The 12,299-nt window shown below is 43.6% G+C and overlaps 1 protein-coding gene across 1 annotated transcript in view; it reads left to right on the forward strand.

The window, feature by feature from the left end:
• The window catches only part of TBXAS1 (thromboxane A synthase 1 (platelet)), a 200,792-nt gene that overhangs the window by 81,668 nt on the left and 106,825 nt on the right, over positions 1-12,299 (forward strand). Inside the window, 1 exon segment of the mRNA XM_011941284.1 lies at positions 2,878-2,974. Within this exon segment, the coding sequence (XP_011796674.1) occupies positions 2,878-2,974 (97 nt within the window).

Raw genomic sequence — 12,299 nt, forward strand, 5'->3', positions numbered from 1 at the left:
TCACCATTATAGTAGTGTATTTGTTCTCTTTTATTCCTTCTGCTCCTTGTTTCATTTTTCTTACCTTTTTGTGGATAACTTGAACATTTTTCAAAATTCCATTTTAGCTTATTATAATTTTAAAATAGTTTTTCTTAGTTCTTGTGTAAATACACATATATAATTTATTACAATCTGTGAGTATGAAGGCCTTACCATTTTGAGTGATATGTAGAAATCTTACTTCCATTTTGGTCCCTTTAGTCTCCTTACTTTTTAAATATAATTGTCTTAAGTATATCCCCTAAGTACATTGAGTACCACATCATATGGTAGTGTAATTTTTGCTTCAACCATCAAGTATGACTTAAGAGACTCCTGAGAAGGATAATCTATTATTTTTATCCATTTCATTGTCCATCTTTCCTTTCTGAAGTTCCAAACTTTCTTCTGTTATCATCTCCCTTTCCTTTCTGTTTGGAGAACATCCTTCAGCCATTCTTCAAGGGTAAATATGTGAGTGACAAAATCTCTTAATTTTCCTTCATCAGAAAATGCCATTATTTCCACTTTTCTCCTGAAGGATACTTTCACCAAATAGATGACTTGTGATTGATAGTTATTTCCTTTCAGTACTTGAAAAATGTACCACTTCCTTCTGGCTTCCATGGTTCCTGATTAAAAAAAAAACAAAAAACCTCCTGTCCTTTGAACTGGTGTTCCCTACAGATAATACATTATTTCTCTCCAGTTGCTTTCAAGATGTTTTTCTTTCTTTTTTAGTTTTCAGAAGTTTAACTATGATGTACCTTGGCATGGATTTCCTTGGGTTCATCTCAGTTAAGACTCACTCAGCTTCTTGAATATGTAGGTTTATGTCTTTTGCAAAATTCAGAAATTTTCAGCTGTTATTTCTTCAAGCCAAGGTGACTTTTAAGCACATTGTATATTTGAGAAACATTGCTCTGGAGTGGGGTTGAGAGATCCAAGGACTTCTTAAATTGTATACAGAATGCTGTAAGTGTCCACAACTTTCATTAGATTCTCAAAAGACTCCATGACCCTCACCACAAATTTTATAAAAGCATTGGTTTATGGCCTTATTGAGTTGTTTTTGGTTTTCTCGGTTAAAATCAGTAAAAACAAACAAACAAACAAACAAACACAAAAGCTAGGTAGTATTCTTTTCTTTCTTTGTACCACATCTGTTGAATTCCTGTTTCCCAAAGATTTTCCTGACAATTTTGGAAAATACGATGACTCAGGTAAATATTTTCCAAGTGCCTAATATGTGCCAGACAAATATTTTTATTGTTTTCCATATTCAATGAGAAGGAGAAGAATTTAAAACAATTAATGTAATTTGGGTTTATGAAAAGTTCTTGGTAAATAAATGCCAGAGGAAAATTGGCTGCTTTTCAGTGTGACTTTCCCCTTTAAAATCTGTTCCTTACTGCTCTGAGCTGGATACACCAGTGATCAAATTACATCCCTGAAAGTATAATTTCATACACTGAAAACATGTCATTACACAGTGGGCCACTTGTCATCACTCTGGCTTGCTTTGCACAGTTGGTAGTCGGGCACTCATGGTTCCCCCAAGCAGGCTTGTCCCTGGCTCAACTGCTCTAGCCGATTCCTCCAGCCAGCACACCCTCACCTCCTTTGTCACCCCTTCTTGCTGGACTAACTCTTGCTCATCTTCCAGAACTCAGCTTGGGAAGCACCAACTCTGGGAAGCCTTCACTCTCCCTTCTCCAAGCATTAAGTTGGGTGTGCCTCCGGGGTCACTCATGCCTGCCAGAACATCATGCTATATGTTAATTGCCTAATTATCTCTCCTGTCAGATGGTCAGACCCTTGGAAACTGTGACTGGGTCTTGATTTGCTTTTGTGCCCCCGATACTTTCATAAGTATAATATGACGTGTATTTATGCACTATCTCCAGTTAGAGTTCATGCCACCAGTTGACTGGCTGAGCCTTTCGTCTGTATTTTTGTTAATGTCATTAAGCATCTGTTGAGGGCTGGGCATGGAGATTCATGCCTGTAATCCCAGCACTTTGGGAGGCCGCGGTGGGTGGATGACTTGAGGTCAGGAGTTCAAGACCAGCCCAGCCAACAAGGTGAAACCCTGTCTCTACTAAAAATACAAAACTTAGCTGGGCATGGTGATGGGCACCTGTAATCCCAGCTACTCAGGAGACTGAGGGTGGAGAATCGCTTGAACCTGGGAGGTAGAGGTTGTGGTGAGCTGAGATAGTACCACTGCAGTATAGCCTGGACAAAAGAGCAAGACTCCATCACAAAAATAAAAATAAAATATTAAAAAGTACCTGTTGAGCTCCTTTATATGTAAGTGTGGTGACCAGATATTCAGTTCTTCCCAAACAGGTTTAATCTTTCCTCACAAGCATGTTTATTAGTTCACTTTAGACTTTTTCTGAGAATCAGCATAAAGGTTATTGGTCTTCTCTTGCTAGAATTCCTATCTTTCTGTTTTGGGGAAATATGGATAACACCAACCTCTTCCATGTTCCTTCTTTGTCTTACTACTGGATCTTATGAACCCCTTATTATTGCATTTACATGTATAGCTCTGTCTTTCCTATTAGGCTGTAATAAGCTCCTTGGGGCAGGGAGTGTATCTTATTCAACCCAGAGTCTCCAGGGACCGGTGGAAGGTGGCATTCCGTGAGTGCTGATGGAAAGAAATTTGGTGTTAGATCATCACAGCTGTATGGTTGCTTATGATGGGAACATACTTTACTTCCTGATCTCCATACCTTTACTTCCTGGTTATCTTTTATCCCTCATTCTAAGCCACTGTGAATTCTTTTTTGGAAAGGAGAAATGGGTAAATGCAACACATTTTAATGCATTTTTTATTCCTCCCAGGTACTATCTTGGTCGTCGGATGTTTATTGTTATTTCTGAGCCAGACATGATCAAGCAGGTGTTGGTTGAGAACTTCAGTAACTTTACCAACAGAATGGTACGTAGTTTTCTTTCTGCGTATAGATGGGTGGGGAATCATTCTCAGATGGAGGCATTGCATGTCAGATCCAACAGGGATGCAATCAGGCCTCTGATCAGGTTTATGTCAGTTCCACTCAAAACTAAGCTCCTCAGTGAACTCGGTTTTTCAAAAGAGATCTATGGGACTGGTACAAAAGAGTAGCATTTACATTTAAGAAATGCTTCAAGAAAGCTAAAGCTCAAGGGAAGCTGAGGCTATTAAAAATGCTAAAACCAAGAGGGTTTTCTAAAGCTGGGTGCAAAGCTGGGGGAATCCAGAGGGCACAGGCCAAGTGACTGATGGAGAATGAGCTAGGCTAATAAGTATCAGTTGGAAAGCAAAATTTTGAGGTTCTTGCACTTACATCTTTCCCAGAAAGAATAAGAGTACTAGGGCTGGAAAGGGAAGACAAGCAAATTAGGAAAGAAATTTGTCCCCAAGTAAGAGAAGGAAGTTTTAAGAGGGCTCCTTTCTATTAGTTCAAGTTTCCAGCCTACATGCATGTACATATCCCTTTGTTTTTGGAAAGTAAATGTCCTACTATTTATCTTTGATGAGAAATCCCAAAGGATGGAAGAAGTGACAGAAAATGGCAGAGATCAGGCCAGGCACAGTGGCTCATACCTGTAGTCCCCACACTTTGGGAAGCTAAGGTGAGTGGATTGCTTGGATTCAGAAGTTTGAGACCAGCCTGGCCCACTTGGTGAAACCCTGTCTCTACAAAATTACAAAAATTAGCCAGGTGTGGTGGCACACATCTGTAGTCCCAGCTACTTGGGAGGCTGAGACATGAGAATTGCTTGAATGCTTGAATCTGAGAGGCTGGGAGTGGGAGGCTCTGGTGAGCTGAGATCGTGCCACTGCACTCCAGCCTGGGCGACAGAGACCTTGTCTCAAAAAAATTAAATAAATAAATAAATAAATGAAATAAAGAATGAAAAAATGACGGGTATCCGTGCTATCCATTTTCCAAAAATAGGGAGATAGGCATTCTAGCAGAGAAGACCAGTAAACTTTATGTTGATTCTTGGAAAAAGTCTAAAGTGAATTAATAAACATGTTTGTGAGAATTCAGAGAATCACCATGCCAACCATTTTTGGGGGTCCCATCAGACCTCACTTTTCATTTTTTTAGGGAAGTAGGTAATGTGTTCATTCTTTTGTTGATTATTTGGCAAACTTTTGCATACCTGCCATATGCCAGGCACTGTGTAGGTGCTGACTGTAAAGAGACAGTGTCCCTCGAGGAACTCTCGCTTTAGTGAGGGAGGCAGACAAGGAAGGGGACCAGCACAATGCAGTGTGGTGAGTGCTCCTGAGGTGGGGAGCCCAGGCCACCAGGATGCGGACAGAGGAAAGCTTATTGGGTGGGAGGCGTTTGGGGCTGAGTCCTAAAGAACTTAGAGAGAGTCCCCTTCCCTGTGTTCCGAACTAGGTGAGCCATCCAGAGTGTGTCCCTGTCATCACAAGAACTTATGAGATGGGTACAGTTATAATCTCTATTTTATAGACAAAGAAACTAAGGTTCAGAGAGGCTAAATGATCAACCCTGGTAACATGGCTTAACACTGTCTCTCACTGCTCCCCAGTACAAATCGTCACTCCAGCCTCTCCCTGCTCACCCTCACCTGCTCTGGAGAGGCCTGAACCTTTGCCTTGTTCACGCTGACACTGCGCCAGAATTGAAGGCAGTGTAACAGTGGGGCTCATATTGATTATGACGTGAACTTGAGCATATTCCTTTTTTTTTTTTTTTGGAGACACGGTCTTGCTCTGTCACCCAGGCTGGAGTGCAGTGGTGTGATCAGAGCTCACTGCAGCCTCAAACTCCTGGGCCCAAGTGATCCTCCCATCTCAGCTTCCTAGGTAGCTGGGACTGCATATGTGTGCCACCATGCCTGGCTAATTTTTTAAAAAAATATTTGGCAGAGATGGGGTCTTACTATGTCGCCAAGGCTAGCCTCAAGCTCCTGGCCTCAGGTGATCCTCTCACCTTGGCCTCCCAAAGTATTGGGATTATAGTCCTGAGCCACTGTACCTGGCCACATTTCTTAACTTAAAAAAGAGCCAGGGCAGCTCTTTTTAAAAATATCTGTGGAAATTGGAGCTGAATCAACATGACTCAGCAGAAATGGTCATAACCAGTGGCAGAACTTCTTATTCTTGGCCTCCTCTCAAGGCCTGGAGTTGGGGGATATGGTCCACCTTACTGGGCTGTTGTAAAGCCAGATAGGATCATGCATATAACCTCTCCCTCTACACAGTACTTGGCAGGTGACACATTAGTGCTTCTCACAAGAAAACCCTCCACCTCTTCCACACCCATCCAAACTCTTTCTGTCCTTCAGGACGCTCCTCAGATTCTGCCTCCTCCAGGAAGCCTTCCCTGCCTCCATCCACATGCACTTTTCCCCTTCCCTGAACTCTGGCAGCACTCACCATGTGCGTCACTCATTGTCGCAGTTGATCCCTTTGTGCCTTCTACTATTTACAGTAAGGGAGGATATGGCTTTCAGTTTAGCTTGATTATTAGCTCTTTAAGGCCAAGAACTGTATCTTGTACTTCTTTTTTATACCCCATGACATAAACACATATTGACTCTTCAGCATCCAATATATTCTTGTCCCAACTGAATGGAATTTCCATCAACTTGACATTCCTCCCAGAAGAATGAGGCATTACTTGAACCTGGAGTTGCAATACAGTCTTCTTCGTCTTGGTCATTCACAAACACGTGAAAAGACCCACCGCAGATGAGCTCTCCAGGAAGCCCCAGTGTTTATAGTTTTCCATCTGGGAATGCATCCACTTATGTGTAACTTTGCTTATGGTCTTTAAGCCAATTCCATATCGATGGTAAAACAACCCTTAGTGACTCAATTTTTTAAAAAACAGTCTTTAAAGTGGGATTTTCTCACAGGTTTTTGAAAGTCAAATTAAATTGGGTTCTGTGGTTCCCTCTTATCCATATGCTTATTTATCTGCTCAAAGAACTCAAGGAGATTAGTGAGACGTGATTTCTCCTTACTGACACCACGTTGCCTTCCCTCTGATAGGCCATGTTTACTTAAGCGTTCAGCGATTCAGCTTTATTATACATTCACTCGGTAAACATTAAATGCTTACTCCATGCAAGCTGCTACCAAACGGTCCCTTGTGATACAGAAAATACCTCGGCATATTAGTTTGATAAATTAAGTGAAAAGGAACTTAAATAATGCATGCTCTCATTCTCCAACAGGGAGAGCCCATCTCTGCTCACAGATTCAGGCTTGAGTTACGTGAGTTTTGTCCCTGGACAGCCTGGTGGAGAAGGGCTCTGATTTGGGAAGCTGGATTTAGCTCTGAAATTTGACATGAGCTGTAAGCATCCCATGAGGGATCCATAGAGCGTATTCGCTGGAGGTGGGGGTGATGCAACAGGGAGCTCCCTGACATACATCAACACTGAACAAATGTGTGAATTCAAGTATCATCCTGTGAAATATTCTTTTCCAAACTCCAGAACACTGGCTGGAGCAGACTATGGGTTGGATCCAGAGCAGCAGTTCTTAACGTCATGCTTTCTCATTCACCATTTTTGGGGCACTGGAGTCTGTGCAATGTTGCTTCATCTTGCTCATTTTCCACGTGGGCCTTGTAGGTCTCTATCAGTGTCCTCAGTACTTCCTGAAACTGCTCCATGATGGTGCAGCCACAGCTTATCATCAAACCCAATCAGTCTTCTTGGCATTTATAGAAGCTCAGTCATCCTGGTACGTCAGGACTTGGATGTTTTTATTTAGATATTTTCAATGAGCTCTTCTTTGCTGTCGGGTACAGTACCTAATGAAGCCATAGGGCAGCTCTTTTTAAAATATCTGTGGAAAGTGGAGCTGAGTCCACATGACTCAGCAGAAATGGTCACAGTCGGAGGCAGAACTTCTTGTTCTTGGCCTCCTATCAAGGCCTAGAGTTCGGGAGCTGTGGGAAGGGTGATAAGAGGTAGGCCAGTCTTTGGCCCATGTTAGCTTGGTCTGGTCAGATGGGCGTGTCAGGGATGTGTCAAAACACTAAGCCTTGGAGATGTGGGTTCTGGTCTGGAGTGACAGCATGGAGTGCCATCCCTCAGGTCCTCATGAGTAACACAGAGGTCACCTCTCCAAGCACAGGTTGAGCCAGACCATTGACACACAAGAGGCACATCCAAAGCCATGTGATGGACGTGGTGGGCGGTTTTATCCAGAACCATCAACACCCAGCACCCTGGCTGCCCCAGGTTCAGCCTCTCAGGGGCTGCTTCACTCGCTCTCCACACTGTGAACATTGCAGGATGAGTCACTGTGAAACCACAAACTCCTTAGCACTGGTGACGATAACTAAAGTTATAGGCAAATTAGTCACTGGAAACCTTCCTGTCCTCTGTATCTGCAGAAGCCTCCTATTCAAGGAAGAAAAGAGCATGTTGGCTCATTGCAGAGCTAATTGGCAAGGAAAGTTCAATTCAGGGATACAGGTGGGTCAGACCCCCTTGTGTGGGGGCCACAGGGACCTGCCTGCTGCCACCCATTGGGGAGAGAGGGGGCCTCGGCAGAAAACTGCTCCCCTTGAACTCGTTCCTACACTTGTAACCAGTACTTCTCCACTGACAGTTTTTGAAAACCGTTCACCTGGAGTTCCTGGTTCTCTTTCTTTTAAATCAAACATTGAGTAAATGAAGACACTCAGATGTTCAAACATGTGCAGCACGATTTAAGTTGTGAGAGTGATTGCCATGCATGACCTAGGGAAGCTCTCATGGCTTCAGTCAAACCTTGCCAACTTTTTTTAGCTGTGCACTTCTTGAGAAAGGTCCATTCACATTACAGGTCTACAGCTCTAAGCAAGGCAGAAGTTCTTCCTGCAAGCACAAACAGACTGCAGAGGGCAGTGACACCAGAAACACAGGTGTGCAACCTCATTTGCCTGCCCTCCTCTCTATTTTGAGGTCTTTTTGTTTTATGTGACCTCCCTCTCCTTCTCTGTCCCAATCTCCTTATAACACCCACTTTCTTCTTTTAATGTCCCCCTCTTCTAAGCCATAGCCCAGCGGTATGGCGAAAGGTCTTTGCTGTGCATAGGAAACCCTCTAGTCTGAACTGGAAGCTTCTTGTTGCAGGATGGGCTGCCCATTGGAATTCCCAGGTGACAGCCGCAATAGGATGCCTGTTCCCTGCAGGTCTCCCATTTCACCTGCTTTTCTAATGTCTGGACATGGCTAAGTCCTGGAAAAGCCAGATCCAGGGCATTACATTTAATCAGTACAACACACTGAGCTTCATTTCCAACATGGTAGCTAAGTTTTAATTCTAACATCTTTAAAAGTACTGAGTGTCTTGTGATGCCTTGGGAACACAGGAATAACATTAAGTGGTATTGATTCTCAATGCTCAAATGTACTTCTCTCTGCCTTGCAGAGTTTTTTCTAAAATTTCAAGACCTTGTTGAAAATGATTTCATATTTTGTGTCTTACTAGACTCTTGGTTCAGCAGGAAGCTATCTTTATATATTCTTTTTAACAAAAAGAAATTAGTAAAAGCTTGCTCTGATATTTATGCCGTCTTGCCCTAACTTTTGTGGTGGCAGAAGTAGAAATAAGTGTGTAAACCAGGAGATTAATATCTACAATTTAGGCATGAGAATAGAGAAATAAACCATAAAATCAATTCTTGTCTCTCAATGAATATATTCCAGAACATTCCATGGAAGTCAAGTCACTGAGTCCTGATTCTCCCTGTCTTTCTCTGCCCCAATCTCCTTCTTATGACTTTCCCTTTCTTCTTCCCATTTCCCCTCTTCTAAGCAATAGCCCAGTAGTATGGTGAAATGTCTGTGATTTTAGTTTAAAGGAATGAAATCAGATTCCGGATTTGCTACCTCTTATTAGTTGAGTGGCCTTCAGACGATCCTTTAACCTCCTGATTCTCAGTTTCTTCCTGTGTAAAATACGTTAGACTAGCTAATCCCTAAGGTCTGTTTGATGCCCAGTTCATGTGACCGTTGGCAGCCACAGGGAGCCACGGAGTCCCACCAGCGTCCCACAGAGCCACTTGGAGTTTCAGGTACAGGGAACAAGTTCCCTCTTAGGCCCCCTCAGGAAAATTTCTTCTCGCAGCCAAGCATGTCAAGTGCGATATCAGGAACACCCTTGTCCTTGTTGAACACTGCTTCTGGCCAGAAACTCTGCTGAGATCTGTTGGCGAGTTTCCTCCAAAGATAAGAGTTAACAAGCCCCCGGATTCCCTTCCCCACTCAGGAGGGGCCCTCGCTGCCGGCTGTCGGGCTGATAGAAGCACAGTTTCAAGTGCCTGGCTTCCTCCTCCTCCCCAGTGGATAAAATGCTGGAACTCCGTCAGGCAGGACTGCCATAATTAGAAGAGGCCCCTTTCCAGTAGCTGAAGCTGACTAGGCAGATAGAGCCCAAATTTGTTTTTAGCCACCACATGCCCCTGAGTTGACCCCTCGAGCGGTGGACACATCTCACAACCTCACCTGGAGGCCGTTCTCTCAGGCCAGTCACACTCTCCTGCAGAGAGAGGGAAGAGGATGTCATCTCTATGACCACCTTCTACCGGCAGAGGGAATGAATGAAAACCGACATGTAGAATAGTAAGACCACTACTGTTTTCATTTTCGGTATTTTTTTTATATTTTAGTTTTTTTATACTCTGTTTTTAGTGAAAGGAACACCTTTACTATTTCAAACCACCAAAATATAAGCCCTATTTGGTTCAAATCTTTGTACAGCCAGATAGCGATAGACATAAATTGAAAATAGCCTCAAGTATAGAATTTGGATTTATCCAAGTGACAGAATTCTTGAGTCTCAGTTGATTATAATATAATGAGGGGGCAGTACCAGGTCTTTCATGTCTCCAGGTGGGAAGGGGACAAGTTGCACAGTGGCTGTCCTCATCCGTGCTTGGTTGTGTGAGAATTAGAAACAATGTTTGTAACAGTGGTACCTAGTCTTTGTGACCGTGGTCCTCTTTTTGATATGAATATTTTTGCAGCCTAGTTGGCATAAACAAATTGACTCTCTCTACTCGCATTATAACCACTGAGGTATAACACTATCTCTTGGAGTCCTTAGAAGCACCTCATCCTATTCAGCTGGCCCCTCAGCCCTGCGTGACTGTTTCAGAACTGTTGATCATCTCTGAAGGCATCCCAGAGATCATTTAGATCTTGAGTCCATGTTCTTGCAAGTTCCAGAACACAAGAAAACATTTTTGGCTATAGCTTCATATTCTATCATTGCCTTTCATCCCTTTCTCCCGATAATACATGAACTCGGTTACAGCAGAAATGCATTCCATGTGTTTGCAACACTCTGGAAGGAGCCAGTGGTTCTTGTGTGGCTTTACCAGGCCAGTTGAGAATCACTGGGCTGGCCCATGAGAAAACTTCAGTAAGTGGCTGCTGTCTTCAAGCAACCATGGAATGCCGAGGTGTCGGTTTTCTTCAATGACCTGCTCCTCAGGGCAGGGTTTCCTAATTGCTGGAGAATGACCCAAGAGTTGATGAAACAATGTGAAAAGGACTGTGTTTGCTGTAAGATGGACAAGTATTGGTGATAGACCACCCCACTCCCACCCTCCATTCTTTGTCTTGATTGTTCCGGTGCCAGTACAGCACCTGGCACACAGTAGTCGCTCCATATTCACAGCATAATCGCAGACACCACTCAGAGCTGAGCATGCACAGCCCTAAACATAAAGTGCAGCAAACTCAGCTCAAGATCGTTGAAAATAGCAGCCATTCAGCTCCTGCTGTGGGATTGCCAGGGAGGGCCAGAGACTGTGGTCTTGACACATTCTGTGCGGGGCTCATCCACATCTTCCTAAATGCCCAAGGCATGGCTATTTGGAGTGGAGCAAGTAAAGACAACGAGGGGCCCCTCTGCTGGGTTTTCTGTCCCCCTCTGGCTGCCAGCACTAATCCACCCTTTGAAGAGAGGCAGAAGGGGCAAAGTTAAACCACACCTTCCTCTCTTACCTGTTGTCACCCCTCTAATGACTTTTCACTCTCCCTGCTCACCTTCTCCTTCCTGCCTCTTTTAGGAGGTAGGAACCAAAGGGCCCATAGGCCCTAAAAGGGGCCACCCTTTGAAGGAGGAGACACAACCACAAATGTCACCCTTTGACATCCTAATGGGATCCATGTTAAAAAAGGAAGTTTTTAACCTGGTCTCAGAGGACACTTGCAAGAGATGCCGAGGAAGGCAGTGTGATCATCCCGAGTCAAGCAGCCTAACACGAGCCTGTGAGAGAGAAACTGCAATCCGCCCACAACGTGTGGTCATCAAAGGGCGGCAACCCCAGTTACCTGCTTGAGATTAAAAACCCAAGTTAAAACAGGCTCAAAGGATTCCTGCCAGCTCTCTTAAAATGTGGCCACTGTCTGAAAATCATCGTTTAGCTGATGAGGTCTAACTTCATTATGCATCACAGTAGGACATTCCTTCCTGAGGCCGGATGCCGCTCCCATGAGTGCAGTAGGACAGACCTCCTCTGTTCCTGACAGTGATAGCCCAATACAGCCCGACAAGGGGGTGCCCAATGAAGGTTCCCAGATCTTTTGAATGCGACTTTTTGCAGGTCAGGTTGCTTCCATCACGTGAACTAAACAACTAAATTTTAAACTTAAATATGAAGCCTTATAATTAAATCTGTTGATTTTCATCTTGTTGATATTCATCCAGCATTCAAGCCTGTCCAAATGAAATGATTATTATCCCTTAGTATTTTTTAAATTGAAGTAACTTCCACACACAAATCTTGAGTGTAAAGCTCAATGTATTATTGTCCATGTATTTCCCTATGTGACCACCACCCAGATCAAGATACAAACATTTCTAGCACTCCAGAGGGTTCCCTCATTGCCTCTTCTCAGTCAACCCGTCCCTACCATCCAGAGGAAACCACTCCTCTGACATCGATTTGTATAGATTTCTCTTTTCCTGCTGTTGAACTTCACGTAAATGTAAACTTGCAGTATGTGTCCTTTTGTTCTGGCATCTTTTGCTCAACATAATGTCTGTAAGAGTCATCCACGCCATGTATTAAGATTAATATAGCCAGGTGTGGTGGCTCAGTTTTATAATCTCGCACCTTGGGAGGCTGAGGCAGGAAGATTGCTTGAGCCCGGGAGTTCAAGACTGGCCTGGGCAACAAAGTGAGACCCCTGTCTCTATAAAAAAAATTTTTTTTAATTAGCCAAGCACTGTGGTGTGTGCCTGTAGTCCCAGGTACTCAGGAGACTGAGGGAAGAGAATGCCT

The sequence above is a fragment of the Colobus angolensis genome, unplaced genomic scaffold (assembly GCF_000951035.1).
Source record: "Colobus angolensis palliatus isolate OR3802 unplaced genomic scaffold, Cang.pa_1.0 Scaffold2, whole genome shotgun sequence".
In the NCBI taxonomy this organism is placed as follows: Eukaryota; Metazoa; Chordata; class Mammalia; order Primates; family Cercopithecidae; genus Colobus; species Colobus angolensis.